This window comes from Danio rerio, chromosome 21, assembly GCF_052040795.2.
Source record: "Danio rerio strain M-AB ecotype USA chromosome 21, GRCz13ab, whole genome shotgun sequence".
Taxonomy (NCBI): Eukaryota; Metazoa; Chordata; class Actinopteri; order Cypriniformes; family Danionidae; genus Danio; species Danio rerio.
Genome location: NC_141041.1, coordinates 34,510,342 through 34,529,405, shown reverse-complemented (window position 1 = coordinate 34,529,405; position 19,064 = coordinate 34,510,342). Strand labels below are relative to the sequence as shown.

The following is a 19,064-nucleotide window of genomic DNA, read 5'->3' as shown; positions in this document are numbered from 1 at the left end:
ACAAATGCGACGCCACCTTCTAGTGCAGGAGCCAACTATTGATTGCTATAGATCAGAGATGCCTAATGTAGGGCTCGCGGGCCAAAGTTGGCCTATGGCTAACCTTGGCCCACCATCCCATCTGAACAAAGAGGGAAAATGATGGGAAGGTGGTTGTGGGAATTCCTTTGACAGAGGTATTGTTAAAGAGATGTGTGTGATTTAGGGATGGGAAGATTAACCGATATGTATCGATACGCGGTCATGCGCGTGCACGATGCGAGTGCATCGGTTGAGCAGCAGAGGATGAATGAAATTTTGGAAGCAAATCGAGATGCATCGGTTTTTGCGAGATGCATCGATTTTTCCGAGATACAGCTTATATTTTTAATATAGAATGTATTTTTTATTTATTAACAAGTGTTGTCAACCTGTTTTTGGCGCATAATTTAATCGACCTACATAAAGTAAGCCTTAGCAACGGATTTGCGGATGTGTACACACACTACAACTCAGTGTATCAGGTGTGCGGATGAAGCTAGTGGAGCGCCCTCAGAAAGCGCGAGAAGCAAAACAAACATTTTATTCCCCACTGAGTTTTAAATCTAAAGTATGGCAACATTATGGATTTAAGAATGGACGACATGACAGGACAGATGCAATTTGCAAAATGTGCCGCGCATCTGTAAAATACGCGGGCAGTACGACTAATCTGAAATCTGCCTTGAATCGGCACCACGGTGTTGTTGTGAAAGCATCTTCCAGTGTTTTTGCATCCCCGGCTTCCTGCACTGCTTTAACCAGCTCCAAAAGTGGTGAGAAAAGCATTGCAAGTTTTTTTTCCATGCGCAACAGTTCTGCTCGCTCTACGCCAATAACGAATGCTATTGCATTGTTCATCTGCAAAGATATTCAGCCTAGTGTCACGGAGAACGAAGGTTTTAAACACCTCCTCCTGTTAATTTTTATTTAATAATAATAATAATAATATTATAATAATAATGATAAAAAATAATTGGGTGCCACGGTGGCACAGTGGGTAGTTTGACCACCTCACAGCAAGAAGATTGCTGGTTTGTTATATTTTTATTAGCCTGTTGTTTACAGTGACAGTGATGTTTCAAAGCAGCATAACACTGCTAGTTTACAACCTTAAGTTTTGAATAATCAGTGGCAAAATATATCTTTGTAAAACTTGTTTTCATAGTTGAAAAGTTAAATCACAATTCTTGTTGTGCAATGCTAAATTTATTTATGTTGAAAGAGTGCAAATATATACATATTTTTTTAATATATATTGCACTTATACATTCTGTTTATCTTGAAAATACTTAAATAATATGTGCTATAGGTTCTAAAATGGCCCTCTACTGTAAACTGACACTCTGGCTCTGAGAGAAGAGCCAGTTTGTAAAAAAAAGTCTTGGTTTTGCTTGGTTTATAAATAATCAAACTCATTCAATGGCACAGCATCCTCTTTCACATCATCTCATAAACTTGATCTAATTAGTTAGTGCTGAAATATCGCATCGTATCGTGATATGGGTGTGAATCGTATCGTGTTGCATCGCAATATGTCACAAATGTATCGCTAATATATCGGATCGTATTCTTTGTATCGAGATGCGTATCGGATCGGCATTATAGCTTAGATGCCCAACCCTAGTGTGATTATTTCATTGTTTTATTGCTGAACTACAAAAAGCCAACTGAATTTAAATGTTATGAATGTATCAGACTATTAAAATGTGAATACATAAGACATCGGCGAGCAAAGGAAGGAGTAGCTCAACTAATACATTCAGCATTGAAGTGTATTCTATTATAAATGGGATTGTTTTGGTTTTTCTAGTTTTTTACATTTTCTAATTATTTTTAAATATGAGCAATTAAACTTGGTAATTCCCCATGGCAAATTTAATGCAATACAGTTTGGTATATACTATAAATTCGGTTTGGTATATATTCGGCCCACAGCCCTCAACCAAGGTTGGCTTTTAGCCCATATTATGGAAAAGTTTGGGCACCCCTGCTATAGACTGACAATTTTCCAGGGGAGGGTCTCGGACCAGACAAGAGTTTTGTATTTTGTATGATTTGAACATTTAGAAATGAAACTAAAGAGACAGTTGTTGTTTAATTTTATTGGTGATCCCTAATACAGAGTTTAATCTTTGATGTTTCCATGTTCAAACAGAATGCCTGAGCAAACTGGTGTTTCAAAGATGGCTGCTAAGTGAAATGACTTGCCTTAAAGAGACTTTGACTGTACTTGTGTTGAAGACTTGAAGACCATTCAATATTAATTTGCCTTCTTTAGATTTGAATCCAAAAGACAAAAATAAGACCAAAGACTCACAATTGAAATGAATGGACAATAATATTGAATTGTGAGATGTGCAACACAAACATTACTAGCTGGGTTTCCATCTTGACGTGAGGCAAATCTTTTCAAACTTCGCGAACTATGAAACAAAAATCTGAATGTAAACTAGGAGACAGCTGATTGGTTGTGTGGGTGTAATATTCACTACGTCAGATCTGTTACCATCTCTCGTTATTCACATTTATTAAAACCACCTCAAGCATGCGTAAGTGAAGGTTTTAAACTAATTTTGAGAGAAGCACATGATAGGATCAATCTCAGGTCTTTCATTCGTCATCAGTAATAATCCAATCAGTAATGATCCAAGCCTACTATAAATAGATCGATTTCACCCTACTCTTTTATCTTAGTTTTGGAAAAATTCCTACTTCCACCCCATCACCTCCTTTTTCTTCTTTACTAAAAGGAGCTTTCGAGACTTACCTGATCTCGGACCTCCTTACATGCTAAAGACGGATTGGGAGCACTGGGCTTAATTATCTCCAAGCTCAGGGTTTTCTCCGGGACATTGCTAATAGCATAAAGTGATATCTAAGTGTGAACTCTTGAAAAACTTTTGTGTATTAAAGAATAAAAATAAAAAAAATAAATAAAATAAAAAAAAACCCTTATTTGAAATTTCGTCACCTTGGAATTATAAGGTTGTATCTGCTTTCTGAATGATTTTGAGATATTGAGCTTTAAAATGTAAACAACTTTTAAAAAAACATCCCATAATGTAAATAAGTTGCCATTTAATAAGAATATATCAATCTCTTAATTTTGACAAAAATGTCAGGTAAAACCTTATAATTCTAAGGTGACGATTTGTCATTTCTATTACTTGTATACTTTAAAAAGGACATTAATACAGCTTGATGGAAACCGGGGTAGTGTTGGTGTTCCAAACAAACGGGGCAGCATTAATAAATATCATGTGGGATCATTCGGCCATTCCTAATTAATAAAAGGGGGGCTTTTCTTCTCAATATTAATGACGGTCACAGCACTAACTCACAGCATCTAAACCAAACCTTTCTTCTCTCTCACATCTGCAGAAAGGCTCTGGGAGAAGTGACGGCAGCTCTGAGAGAAAAGCTCCATCGGTGGCAGCAAATTGAGTCTCTGACGAACTTTAATATCGTCAACAACCCAGGCATGTCATCTCTGGCCGCTGCCCTCAATGTGGACCCTGCTTTTCTAGGCATCCGCCCCTCATCACCTCAACATCTCCTGCTATCTGATGACCTGGATGACATGGATGAAGACATACTCTCCCCTGGAACCCTGCAGTGTGAGTTTATCAAGCACACAAACCTGGTACAATGAGTCTTATGATATTCATGCGTGTCATGCTTCCTTTCCATACCGTTTGAAAATGATCTGAAGGCCAGTTTTTCTGACCCTGGATACATGGGAACAAAGCTTTGCTTTGAGCTTTGCCTTTTTTGTGGTGTAATATGATTGGCTGATGTCCGCAGATGCCGCCTGGCAGATGGATCGGCGAGTGAGTGACCTTTGGCCCGTGACTTCCGAGAGCCAATCCCTGTGGAAACATTCCGGTTGGCATTCATTCTCTCAGCCAATGCTAACAATAGGCAAACCCTTCTGTGTCGCTCTTGCTGGCCATTTTAAGAGATGCTGGATGCGGTTTGTGTATCCAGCTCTTAAACAAACACAATTAAATCTTCGTTAGAAGTGCAGATGTGAAATCAGTGCTGCTATTATTGTCATCTGTTTTATAAAACTCCAGTTTAGCTGAAATGTTGAGCAATATAAATCTGTTTACATTAACACACATTTTTTGAAAAGTTTCGCTTACATGTTTACATGCACACTAATATGCTGATTACATGCAAACCGGTGACCTTGCATTAACAATACTTCATCAACTAGCGGTAGTGTCAAGATGAGAACATATTTTTATCATATTTTGAGCCAAGAAAGACTTCTAAATCCATAGTAATGAGACGTTTCTAGGGTTGTGATACTCAAAAAATTATTGAAACAACACAATTCTTGAGATTTCTTTGAGACAACTTAATTGTTTTATGTTCAATCCACTTAAATTTGTAAAAACATTAACTTCATAGGTTTGTGGTTTGACAACATGAAGGAATTGTGTGAATCCATCGACTGTAAAAAATATGGACGTAGTATCCGTGATGTCACCCATAGGTTTCTAAAGAGCGCAAATGAAGCTACAAATGGCAAATGTTCATGCGTCATTTTTTCAATTTGATATCACAGTGCATCATGATGCATCAACGATACACTGAATCCTCAACATTCAGTTTTAGTTTTTTTTCTTCAGACATATGAGATAAACATGCATGTCCCAGCAAACTTACAAGCACAAAAATGTGCCAAAATGTAGGCTTTAAAAAGTTGAAGCATTTTTAATTACTTACACATGCGTCATGCGTCATGCCTCAATCGTCATAGGCTACTCATGCACACGTCTCACCTCCTTTAATTTGCTGATGACAAATAACATTAGAAACCATCAGTCTGGGGCAGACTGGCCATCTGGCAATTCTGGCAAATGCAAGAAGGGCCGGATTAATTTTTAAATGTGGGCCGGTCAGTTTTTTTTTTTTTTAAATATGTATTGTTTTTAAGTGCAGGCAGCTTTTATCTCTCGCTAGATGTGATATTATGATGATGATAATAAAAATAATAATACTTATAAATGTTAAGCATTTGGCCCAATCGGCAACTGCCGCCTGGTTTCAAGATGGGCCGACCCAATCCGAGGTTACCCAAACATAATCAAAATCTCGCAAGAATGTCATATTATTTCACCATCTGTACACTTAATAGTTAATGTGCGTGTCTGTGGGTGGGGCTGTGTCGGTATGGTAATGTGGGCTGGTGTGGCTACAGTGCCAGGGCTGAATTTTTGTCCCAGTCCACCCCTGCCATCAGTACATCATAATCAGTTATGATCTGTTACTAAACTGATGCCGAATTATCCTTATCTGCTTCACACAATGCACCATAGAAGTGGTTTATTTGGAAACTCCTACATGTTCCTGTCACATATCACATATGCCTTTAAATATTCTGTCAAAAAGCAGATTGATACTTCTCATGCTGGACTTAATTGCGTTTAAAGAAAACGAGTCAGTGTTCACAAACCTTCATGCATGCATGGCTTAATTGAGTTAAGAATGTTAGTGTAAATCATGTATCATGTATGCCAGGCGATTACACTTTGTAAAGAAACACCTTCTATCTATGCACATGTAGTTTTCTATTGTTGTTTTAGTTTGTCAACCACACCTGTACACATATGTTAAGCATTTCAGGTCTTGAAAACATGGTTGTTATGTAAATATATGACTAAAATACTATGTGGTGCTGTTTAAATGACCCCTCAGAGAAAGCACTGATTCCATGCCTGCACTGATAACAACCTAACATGCTCAAATATGCTCTGTGAGAGATGCTCCGCACAGTGCATTTCTATGCTAGTTTTAATGGACAAGTAGGGGGTTTTTATTCCCACTAAAATTTGCTGAAATTTGACTAATGTGGCCACACTTTTATATTGAATATATTTCTGCTAAGTAATGCTCTGTATTAAGGCTGTCCAGAATTGTTCCTGAAGACCACCATCCTGCAGAGTTTAGCTCAAGCCCTAACTAAACAAACCAGAATTAGCTAATCAAAGACATCAGACAAGGTATAAGTTAAATTCTGCAGGAAGTTGACCCTTTGGGAGCAGGATTGGTCAACCAGCTAACCTAAAGCTTCATTTTGTTTTGTTATATGGGTTTTTCACACTGTAGTTATTAACCCTGGGTTGTTTTTAACTTTTTTTGTTCTAAATTGCTGGATTTCTAGGTTGGTAATTCACTATTTGTGCCTTTAGCACATGTTGTTAGCTTTGTTAGTGCTAACATTAGCACATTGCTAACCAGATGCTGACCCAGTGTTAAGCTCAGAGTGCAAAGCCTACATTTTAATTTATTTCATGGCTCTTTGGGATATACCAATTTGACAATTGCAACAATTTGCACTTAAATGCTTTGTGATTGACTTTCAACTAACATTTTTGCAAATCGTTCACACTACAATTAACATTTCCCCCCTAAATTTAGAATAAAAACTGAAACTACTAAATTTCATACTCTTGGTGGCTTTAACATTACATAAAAGCTGTTTTTTTATGCAAACCACTAACCTCGCTCATTTCGAAAACCCTTTTTTTAATATATATATTTCAACAAGGTTAAAGATAAAGGGTTTTTTGTTCACTCCAAAAAAAAAATCTGTTCATTTCAAACCTTTCATCAACCTTTGGAACACAAATGAAAATATTCTGAATCAAATTAAAGAGATTTTCCTCCACTAAAATATTGATCATCCATAAACGATGAAAATAAATAAAGTGGTTTAATCCAATAATTCTGAAGATACTCTCTTTAAATGTTAAACCAGTGGTGGGCAAACTCGGTCCTGGAGGGCCTTTCTCCTGCATAGTTTAGCTCCAACACTTATCAAACACACCTGAACATGCTAATTAATGTCTTCAGGACCACTAGAAATCTATAAGCAGGTGTGTTTGATTAAAATTTTAGCTAAACTGTGCAGGACGCCGGCCCTCCAGGACCAAGTTTTCCCACCCCTGTGTTAAACCAATGTATTTTAGGCCTTTATTTACATAAACATAGTTAGAAGCTCAACCAAACCAACCTGGCACATGAAAACAACCCCGTTGGTTCTTGTAGACAATCATACTTGCCATGTGACATGCAAGAATAAACTCCATTGGTTTTCAAGTGTCAAGCAAGCATGCTCTTTAGACTTGGTTCAGAATATCATCACTGAAGATGATCTAAAATTTAATGACTCTTAAAAAATTCTGAGTCGTCCTAACTGCCCTGGTGTTGGGTCAAATATGAACAAATGTTGGGTTAATTTATTTACATACATTTAAATAATGCTTTTTTTTTTTTTAATAGTCCATATTTCAGCCCATCATTCTTAAGAGTGTATTACAGATTTTGAATAACATGATCAAACCCTTTTACAAATCCACTAACTCAATCATCTCAAACTTCAGCATCTATATGAATAACCGACACAGATCAGTCAATTACAGTCCTACTTGCTGTACTAATTTCATGCGTATCAAATTTCCCATTTCCTTGTAAACATCAATATTTAATGTCCATTTATTGATTTATTTACCAAGCAGCCGTGTAATAAGCCGGATAATGTTCAGTCATTATCTTTGTTTCCACGTTTCACACAACAAATGAAGAGCTTCATCACCGCAGTGTTTTCATGCAGGCTGCAAATGGTGTTTGTGTGTGCAGTGTTTGTGGACACGAGTGCTCTTTGCACTGCAATGCTTTCACAGTTGTGTGTATATGTGTGTGTGTTTATTTCCTGTGCCACATCATCATCATCATCATCATCATCATCTGTGTTTCCTCCCCAGCTCTGTTTTCCTTCATGAACCACTGTTAATGTGCTTTTATCAGCATCATGCATACTCCTCTAAACTGTGTGTGTTTGTGCTGTGAATGTTTTGTGCACATGCAGCATGTCTCTATCAACATAACAGCCCAGAATAACTCCTTTTAGATAACTCATAGCTTTCTCATGTTAAGTCGTGCTGTAAATATTACTGTTTCCTGTTCCAAGCCTCCATTTTTTATGAAGATCATTATACAGTGAAGGCAGAATTATTAGCCCCTCTTTGAATTTTGTTTTATTTTTTAAATATTTCCCAAATGATGTTTAACAGAGCAAGGACATTTTCACAGTATGTCTGATCATATTTGTTCTTCTGGAGAAAGTCTTATTTGTATTATTTTGGCTTAAATAAAAGCAGTGTTTAATTTATTTTTTATTTTTTTAAGTCAATTATCAGCCCCTTTAAGCTATATCTTTTTATTTTTTTTCCGGTAGTCTACAGAACAAAACATTGTTATACAATAACTTGCCTAATTATCCTAACCTGCCTAGTTAACCTAATTAACCTAGTTAAGCCTTTAAACGTCACTTTAAGCTGTATAGAAGTGTCTTGAAAAATATCTAGTCAAATATTATTTACTGCCACCAGGGCAAAGATAAAGTAAATCAGTTTTTAGAGATAAGTTATTAAAACTATTATGTTTAGAAATGTGTTGAAAAAATTTTCTCTTCGATAAACAGAAATTGGGGGGGGGGGAAACAAACAGGGGGGCTAATAATAATTCAATTGTACCAACAGCTGCTTATGAGCTGTGTTTATGAAACACATTTAGGCTGAGCTTTTAAAAACTCAAGTGTTTCACAACAGCTTCCAGGCTCAATTTTTAATAACGCATAAAAACAGTAAAAAACAAACACACACAGAAATATTTATGTAAAGATCAAATTAGCATTAGTTATTGTTTAGGTCTAATTGGACTTGGAAACAGTGGCATTTCTTGCAGAATTATTGTTAAAATTGCTATTTTTAAAATAATAATAGTTTATATTTTAAAACACTACATTAATATTTATAATACATAATTATTTATAAATAATATATGATTTATATAAGCAGTTTTTGCTTAATTATTTTGTCAATTTATTGTTCTAAATCAGCATTTTATAATCTCTCTCTCTGTATATACTTTTATAAACATTTATTATATGATTATTATATATAAAATATTATATATACATTGATTTTATTCACTTATTTGCTCACTTTCCTTTGGCTTATTCCCTTTTCTGGGGTTACCACAGTGGAGTGACATGCCATTATTTGTATTATTTATTAAAATATATTTACATTATTGTAAAATAATATTCTTATAATGACCTACAATTAAGCTAATTGCTCAATAGCTGTTATGAAGGCCACAATATTAATAATAATAATAGTGAATGTTTTATAAAATGATTTATCATTTACTGTTATTAAAGTATATACCATAACAGCTAATATACTTCAAAATATATTTTTGTTCAATACTTTATTTAGTTATAACAATCATCATAATAGTGTAGTAGCAATATTAATAACAAACAGTAACACAAACTTGATGGCATTAATAATGTGTGATATGTAAATATACAGTTGAAGTCAGAATTATTAGCCCCCCTGTTTATTTTTTACCCTAGATTCTGTTTAACGGAGAGCAGATTTTTTTCAACACATTTCCAAACATAATAGTTTTAATAACTCATTTCTAATAACTGATTTATTTTATCTTTGCTATGATGACAGTAAATAATATTTGACTAGATATTCTTCAAGACACTTCTATACAGCTTAAAGTGACATTTAAAGGCTTAATTTGGTGAACTAGGCAGGTTAGGGTAATTAGGCAAGTTATTGTATAATGATGGTTTGTTCTGTAGACTATCGAAAAAAAATAGCTGGGCTATTAATTTTGACCTTAATGTTTTTTTAGAAATTAAAAAATGCTTTTATTCTAGCTGAAATAAAATAAATTAGACTTTCTCCAGAAAAAAAAAAATATGATCAGACATACTGTGAAAATTTCCTTGCTCTGTTAAACATCATTTGGAAAATATTTAAAAAAATAAAAAAAAATAAAGGGGGGCTAATAATTCTGACTTACAGTAAATATAACCAATGTTAATTTACCCTTGTTTTGAAGATGATAAACTGTATCATTTTTGAAACTTGAATCACATTAATATCCACTCTCTGTGTGTCTCCTCAGCCCCCAGTCTGATGTCCCTGCGTCCGCGACACGGAGAGGCGCTGCTGAACCTGAGCTCTCAGAGGTTGGTAGAGGACGACTGTGGGCCCCTGCAGGCCCCCGGACAGCCCCGTGTGCGGCAGACGCGCAGTCACTCCATCGGCCATGTGGAGTTTGTCCCTGTGGCTTCTCTGTCTTCCTCTCTGTCTCATCCCTCCGTCCTGCTGTCCTCGTCCTCCTCTTCTCTGTGCTCTCGCTTCTCTGCGCTTCAGTATCGCTCCTCTTTCTGCTCTTCAATGGAGGCTTCAGCACACAGTCTGCACAAAACAGACAGCAGCGGGTACCACACACACACACACACACACACTGACTAATGAAGGCATGTGTGTGTGAGTTAATAACGCAAATATAAATAACTGTTTGCTAACAAAGTCGCACTTTCATTTTCAAGTATTTAACATATATACAGTGTCCTCCACTAATATTGGCACCCCTAAATATCTAAATATGAGCAAAATTTTTTAAATACCAAAAAAAAATAAAAAATTAAGATACTTGGAAAATCTGCTGCTGTCAATTTGGGAGGTTCAGGGGTGTAGATTTAGCATGGATGGAGGATATCTGCGTTCCCACCAATATCCATCAACTATTGAAATCTCACCACCAATAATTTTATTCACACAAATAAATGGAGCTATCAATATTAACCTAGACATGCTAAAATGGTTCAATCACGTTCTCTATTCGAGTGGCACCGCCCACAAACACATATGAACACTGATTGGCTGTGCCTTTCCCTGCTGTTATGTGGGAGGCTGTAGCTTTGTTCAGCTGTAGCAGCACCTAAACTGCAGGTGATTTGCAAGAATAAGGTGTGTGAGGTGTGTGACACACAAGCGAGGATAGCGGCATAAGGAGCTTTTTTTTTTTTTTAAGTGTTTCACAATCTCAAGTTTGCTGCTGAATGAGTCCATCATTAATGCTCGTTTTTTTCCCTGATTTAATGCGAAGTCTATCGTTATAGCAGGCTGATATGGTCTGTAAATAATATGCCCTGAAAACAGCTACATGTAAAAGTATATGATCCTGCCTGATCCTAATCTCTCAGAGTAGCATGACTAATTACGGTTGAAACAATTTGTCAGAAAACTACAGCCTGTGCTCCATCCTTTATTAATACCTATACTGTATATGAGACGTGTTTCTTTTGTACTATGGTTAAATAAACAGGAATCTTTATTAAACTCTCTTGATCAGTTAATACATTTTTTATATTAGCATTACACTATCAGGCCTGTAGCCGGCCTATTGAAAGGGGTATTTTTTTCTAAAAAGTTAAACCTTTTCAGCTTATTTTCTATGTGGGAACGATGGGTGGGGAGGACTAGCATCACAGGCGCAGGCCACAAAAACAGCGCAAAATGTTCAGAGCTGAAATAACAAACATCTGAAAAGTCTAATAAACAAGGTGATGAGTGTTTTGAGCTGAAACTTTATAGACTCATTCTGGAGACACAAAAAACTTATCTTAAATATTGAAAAAGTGGTAAAATAGGTGCCCTTTAAACAAGTCAATGGAATATGCTGAGATATTTTTTAAAGGTAAACTTGACTACTTGCCTTTGTAAAATGTACTTCAAGTACTTGGAGGTTGGAGGTTAGTAGTTTCCCAAAATCCACCACAAACATCATCAAATTCTGCCTTAAATTTATGGCAGTGATTCAACTTAGAGTTCACAACCCCCACTAGGGGTCACCAAATATTAATAAGGTGTCAACAAAGTCATATAGCGCATATACCCCCCCCCCCCCATTATATTTCATAATTTTTTGCCACTTTAATCAATAAAAGCCTATTTTATTACAGTGATTCTGAACACTTATGGCAAATTCTGTCCAGAGTTGAACTATTTAGCAACCAAGATGAAAATATGTTGGAAGTCAGCAAGAGCTTTAAACTTGAGGACTGACTGAGGGAAATTCATTTGACCATGAATGACTTATATTAATGCCTTTCTGAAGGGACCTGACTTTCTGTAGGAAAAGTGTCATTTTTGTGTCACTCAGATATCATAAGCCACTTTCACACACGCAGACTTTTGTGACAGATAATCTTGAGCAAATCTTGAAGAGATTAAACAACAATCAAATTTTCCATATATTATGATATTTTATGATATATTTTCCATATACAGATATTTAACTTTAATCTTAAACTTTGCATTTGTCATTTATATCAGTTATGTTCTTTCAAAATATATTATTGTGTCAGTATATTAATGGCAGATTTGAGCAGCATTAGTAAACAAAGACATGCCAAATCAAAGTAAATAATAATTAATAAATCATCTTTTTTTTCATTTTTTAATAAACAATCAGTCAATTTTTTAAGTTTTACAAGAATTTTATGAGACTAAACTTTTTATTAGTTGTCATAGCAAGTGATTTTACAAGTCGGATGGCTCATTTTTAATGAGATGACTGAAACTTGTGATTCTTACACAGTCAAATTTCTACCTCTACTAGCAGAACCTCAATTTCCAGCTTTTTTTCTTTGTGCTCGTCATTCTCAAGCATAAACTTGGATATTGACATGTGCTCTTTTATATGATAATGATATTACCAGCCGGATCTCACAAGGAAACATATTTAACATTTTGTCAGTTTAGTGGCTAATTCGTACGAATTCATACAAGTTCAGTCGAACGAAAATGTACGATTTTAAAAAGGAGGCGTGGCACCCAACCCCACCCCTAACCCCTACCGTCATTGGGTGATGAGCACGAATTGTTCGAATTAGATCATATCAATTCATATGAATGAGCCACTAAATCAAAAAGTTACGAATTGCCGTGAGATTGCGTTGGATATTACTTAGGGCAGGGGTCACCAATCTCGTTCCTGAAGGGCCGGTGTCCCAGCAGGGTTTAGCTCCAACTTGCCTTAACATACCTGCCTGGATGTTTCAAGAATATCTAGTAAGACCTTAATTAGCTTGTTCAAGTGTGTTTGATTAGGGTTGGAGCTAAAAATCTGTGGGACACCGGCCCTCCAGGAACAAGTTTGGTGATCCCTGACTTAGGGGGTGTACAAGCCGGAGATCTGACAACTGCTAGCTACTCCCAATTTCAAGATCATTTGCTATTTGTAAATGTCAAAAAAGAGCACCGTATACACAACTTTGATTCTGAATCGCACTTACAAAATAGAAGCAATTTAGAAAATTTTTTGCCAAGTGTTTTATAAATGAGGCGTCTTGTCTTTCACTCTTTCTATAGACTGTTTTGAGGGATGTAAACAAAAACAATGGTCCCAGCATATTTCCTGTTCTACATTTTTCATTTCTAGAGCTTTCTTGAATCCAAAAAGAGCCACAGATTGATAAATAATGTTAGGATAGCTGTTTTATCATTAAGTTATGATTGAATTGCCTCTTGTTAGTTATGAAATAATTTGACAACAAGCAGGAAATCTTCATGGGCCAGGGTCTATATGGCAGTAAAATGCATTGCGTCTGTCCTTTCATGCTGACTACTGACACCAGCTCACAATCAGATTCTGACACGCTCTCTTCTCCTCTGTCCAGGGATCTGAACCGCTCCGAATCCGACTCGTCTCTCTCCATGTCTCAGTACGGAGACGGCCATCGCTGCTCCTCAACTCCCCTCTACAATAAACCGTCCCGATCCAACGGCGGCTCCTCCACTGACAGCCCTCTGCTTCAGAAGAAGAGCTTCGGCATGGAGAAGTGCGCTAGCCTGGGAGAGATCAACTCGCAGCCCTCAAGCCTGATCTCCGGCGACTCCCTGCACTCCCTCAACTTCACCTCTGAGCAGGACACCCTGTCTCGAGCTGGCATCCGCGTGTCCCAGATCGCCAGCAGGAGGAGCCTAGTGGATGAGGACAATGGCTCCACTGGAGAAGACACTGAGGGCTCCGGCTCAGGACGCAAGAAACACGGCTTTCCTAAAATCTTCAGAAGGCCTAAGAAATAAACAGAAATGACCAGTCGTGTGCTACATTTGGAGAAGGGTTTGGTAGGAAGGTGTAATTTATGTGGATTGTTTTTAGGTTTATTCTTTTTTTCTTGGTGTATTTGTGTCGACCAACGGCAGCAGAAACAGGCATTTGTTGGGAACAGGTATGATATCACTGTATGTTTATTTATTTACTTCAGAAAATAAGGGCGCCAGCTTATGGAAGCTTGTTTCTGTCATAGAAATCAATTTTCTCACATGATTCAGATTTTTTTACTCTGAGCTGTGAGTTTATATTTCATATTTCAATTTTTGTTTCTGTCAAATAATAGGCGACCCTGGTCATAGGGCTCTGTTTTTGGATATTGAGATGTATGCATCTTCTGAAAGCTGGAAGAATGAGCTTTCCATTGATGTATGATTTAGGATACGACTAGGCATAGGACGATGACCACTTTAAAGGTTTACTGCAGTTACAAGAAGTATCTCCAAAATTTGATGTAATACCGTTTTACCAGTACACTACCTGACAGGTCTTGTTGTCGATGCCAGTTGTAAGCGCAACAAATAATAACTTAACTTCTAGTTGATCATTTGAAAAGAAGGCAGAAGGTCAATCCCAATCATCACAAATACTGCAGAAGACTTAATGGAAACCGCATGGACCCAAGATTCTCACAGCAATCAGTCAAGTTTGGTGCAGGTAAAGTCATGGTTTGGGGTTACATTCAGTATGGAGGTGCGTGAGAGATCTGCAGAGTGGATGGTAACATCAACAGCCATTATATTACAAACCACAGGAGAGGGCAAATTCTTCAGCAGGATAGCGCTCCTTCTCATTTTTCAGCCTCCACATCAATGTTCCTGAAAGAAAAGAAGGTCAAGGTGCTCCATGATTGGCCAGCCCAGTCACCAGACATGACCATTATTGAGCTTGTCTGGGATAAAGTGGAGGAGGCATTGACGATGAATCCAAAGAATCTTTATGAACTCTGGGAGTCCTGTAAGAACGCTTTCTTTGCCATTCCAGATGACTTTATTACTAAGGGATTTAAGTCATTGCAGAGATGGATGCAGTCCTCCAAGTTCATGGTAATCATACACAATATTAATTCTTTTTCCACTGCACCACGACACTACATATTTTATACTGTACATTATTTCTGTTAAGTCACAAGACTTTTGTCTAAGCAAAGTTAGACTTCCCTGTCCTAATTAAATAATTAAAAATCAAGGCATGATTATCTTTTATTCTGATAAAATAAGCGTAATTCAGTGGCCTCTGCCTTTCATATCAGCCACTTCTGATACCAAAAAATCAAGTTATTATTTGCTGTTTTTAAAAGTTGGATAGACAACAAGACTTTTTTCCAGGTAGTGCATATGCAAGTGTTTTTTTTTAATGATTGTTTTATTTAGTTTTTTTAGGGCAACAGTAGAAAAGGACCCTTCACATCAAAGCTACGGTTCTTAAAATTATAAATCTTTCTTAAAATAAATGTTCAATGGAGAAAAAAAAATGTTTTTCACCCAGACATTTAAAAAGAACCTATTTTAGAGCAGTAATCACAATACTGTGATACAGAGAAACCATAATATTTTTATCCAAGGTTATCGTACTGGCAGAATCGTGCCCATGTCTAGATGAGCTAATCTGGAATCTGAGGGTCATCAATCATCAAAATATTGAGAAAATTGCCTGTAAAGTTGTCCAAAATAAACTCTTACATTCAGTGCATACACCTAATCAAAAATGATGTTTTGATATATTTATGGTAGTTGATATACAAAATGACTTTATGAAAGATGAACTTAATATTCTAATGATTTTTTTTTCATAGAATACAAATATTTTTGACCCATATACATTTTATTATTTTTTTTTTTTTGCAATAACTGAAACATAAGACATAATTATGAGAAATATAATAAGAAATATAATGAGAACCCTTTTATCTTGGAATACTGACTTTTCTTTCTGTGATTTTCACAACTCTTAGATTTATTATTAGAATTATTATTTCATACAATGGCGAAGCAGTGGCACAGTAAGTAGTGCTGTCGCCTCACAGCAAGTAGGTCGCTGGGTCACTGGTTCCAGCCTCGGCTCAGTTGGCGTTTCATGCGGTACAGGTGAACTGGGTAGGCTAAATTGTCCGTAGTGTATGAGTGTGTGTTAATGTGTGTGTGGATGTTTCCCAGAGATGGGTTGCGGCTGGAAGGGCATCCGCTGCGTAAAAACTTGCTGGATAAGTTGGCGGTTCATTCCGCTTTGGCGACCCCGGAATAATAAAGGGACTAAACCGACTAGAAAATGAATGAATGAATTATTTTATACATTTTAAATGATTAAGTATTAAAATTGTGAGATGTAAACTTGCAAGGTCAGAATTGCAAAAGTTTAACTAGATTTTTATTGCCTTATATTTATATGAATAGCCAATGATAGAAATAATTTTTCTTTTATGCCCAAATTATTCAATTATAAGTGAAAATGATGTTTAATTAAGATATTTTGCACATTTCTACTGTATATCAAAAACCTCATTTCACATTAGAAACATGCATAGTTAAAAACATCATTCAGACAGCTTTAAATGGGATTTTCTCCCTTTATTTTATTGTTTTACCCTCAGATTCCAGATTTTCCAGTAGCTGTGTTGCTGCCATAAATAGTCCTATCAAAACAAATCATATGGCAATGTAAATCTTGTTTATTCAAGTATTTTTCTTACCCTTTATAATGTGGCCCAGGGGCACAAATGTGAATTTTGAATTGTGAGATACAAACTGAAATATTTTGAGGAAAATCTCTGCTGAAAAAACAGCTTAAACCTGTCTAGTCTGGTTTTAGCTGGTCCACTTCCTGATTTTAGAGGGGTTTTGGCCATTTCCAGGCTGGTTTTCAGCCATTTCCAGCCTGGTCTTAGCTGGTCAGGCTGGAACATGACCAGTTAAAACTAGCTTGACCAGCCTAGTCATGCTAGGAGCCCAGACAAAACCAGCTATGTCTAGCTTAAACCAGGCTGGTCAAGCTGGTTTAAGCTGGTCATTTTCCAGCCTGATCAGCTAAGACCGGTCTGGAAAAGGCTGGAAAACAGCCTGGAAATTACCAATACCCTTCTAAAACCAAGCTGGTCGACCAGTTAAAACAAGCCAACCAGTTTAAGCATTTTTTTTAGCAGGGAAATCCAGAATTTGCTGATTTATAGTTACAAAGAACCTTTAGTTGTTTCTTTAATCCTTTGTCACAAACAGGCTTCCGTACCTGGCGGCATTGTCCTATTTTTAGTGTGTGTTTCTAGTGTTTTTCAACTGTTGTTAGCGTGAGCTCAAAACAAACACTGGAGCACATGCAAATGCTTTCATCCCCTGCCGTTTTACATACAATTTGCGTCTTCTGACTTATTTCCTTTTTCAAACGCAGCCCAGAGAAAGTGTTTGCTCATAAACACAGCGTACAGTTTGTTATTGGCAGGATCTTTGTGTACTGAGAGATGAACGTGAGGCTGAAAATATCTCGCTGCTGCTTGCTTTCTGCTGAAATTGGAGTGTAAATGTTACCAGTTGTTATGGAGGAGAGCTGCGGCTGAGACTGTAATATTTGTGTGTCTGTTCCTCACTGTGGGCTTGTGTCTACTTGCCTTTAGCTTCATTCTTTCTGAATTGCTTTCACACTCGAAAACTAATAAAATAAGATATTTAAAATAAAAGGAAGGTTGTTTTGGAAGTTTAAAGCTGGGGAGTATCTTGTTTTACGGTTTAAAAACACCTTTTTTAACTTTATAAAAATAAAACTTTTTTCAGAATTACATTTTAAATTGTATTTTTAACATCCTTAGAAAAACAAATAGTGTGCATATACTCTAGTCACTATGAAAATCCAAAGTAAATGAGTATTTTTGATCTTATTTTTGATGATGTTTTAACATTTTCACAAATATGAAAATGTGGGGTCAGTCAGGTTTTTTTAAGAACTATTTTGATATCCTTTTACTGTAGATGCATGAAAATGACGGTTCATACGGCCATGGAAAACCTGGAAAAGTTAAACAATTTAAAATAAAATGAAATTTTGACATGGAAAAGTTTTAGAAAAGTCATGGAAAACAGACACAGTTGAAGTCAGAATTATTTGCCCCTCTGAATTATTAGCCACCATGTTTATTTTTTACCCAATTTCTGTTTAACGGAGAGATGATTTCTTTAACACATTCATTTATTTTCTTTTCAGCTTAGTCCCTTTATTAATCCGGGGTCGCCACAGCTGAATGAACTGCCCTTTTCAACACATTTCTAAACATAATAGTTTTAATGACTCATTTCTAATAACTGATTTATTTAACTTTGCCGTGATGACAGTAAATAATATTTGACTAGATATTCTTCAAGACACTTCTATACAGCTTAAAATGACATTTAAAGGCTTAACTAGGTTAATTAGGTAAACTAGGCAGGTTAGGGTAATTAGGCAAGTTATTGTATAATGATGGTTTGCTCTGTAGACAGTCTAAAACAATTTGCTTAAAGGGGTTAATAATTCTGACCTTAATTTTTTTTTTTTAAAAATTAAAAACTGCTTATATTCTAGCCAAAATAAAACAAATCTGACTTTCTCCAGAAGAAAAAAATATTATCAGACAAACTGTGAAAATGTCTTTGCTCTGTTAAATAACATTTGGAAATAATTCAAAAACAAAAACAAAAATTTAAAGGGGGGATCTAAGAATTCTGACTTCAGCTGTCTCTGTATACTTAAATTTGTTACTGACTTATTTTCTGTTTTTGCCCAATTACATCACCTCACCTTATTAGTGTGGTGTGAGTATTATCTAAATCAATTTTACATAGATATAAATATAAGCTGAAACTAAATAGATTGTTGTGTGTTTTACGATATGCTATAATCAATGTTAACATGCATTGTTTTTTTTTTTACCAAGCATATGTAGACATTGCATAAAACATTAGGCCATGAAAATTTACTTGAAAGTCTTGAAAAAATCATGGAGTTTTCGTGGTAAAAATGTGTATAAACCCTGAATTGAAGGCATTTATAATGTTATGGAAGAAATGTATAAATAT

General features: G+C 36.0%; 1 protein-coding gene across 10 annotated transcripts in view; it reads left to right on the top strand.

Moving 5' to 3' along the window:
* stim1b (stromal interaction molecule 1b) overlaps window positions 1-17,692 on the top strand; it is a 92,230-nt gene extending 74,538 nt beyond the window's left edge. The window contains exons 11-16 of one of the 10 annotated variants that reach the window (XR_015519350.1): window positions 3,403-3,638; window positions 3,826-3,906; window positions 10,024-10,087; window positions 13,589-15,617; window positions 16,616-16,902; window positions 17,040-17,692. Coding sequence is in view for 3 of the 10 variants with exons in the window: in XM_087299061.1 (XP_087155187.1) it covers window positions 3,403-3,638; window positions 3,826-3,906; window positions 10,024-10,087; window positions 13,589-13,997 (790 nt within the window). In the remaining 7 variants the exon portion in view is untranslated. 10 annotated transcript variants of the gene reach the window in all.
* The last annotated feature ends 1,372 nt before the right edge of the window (window positions 17,693-19,064 follow it).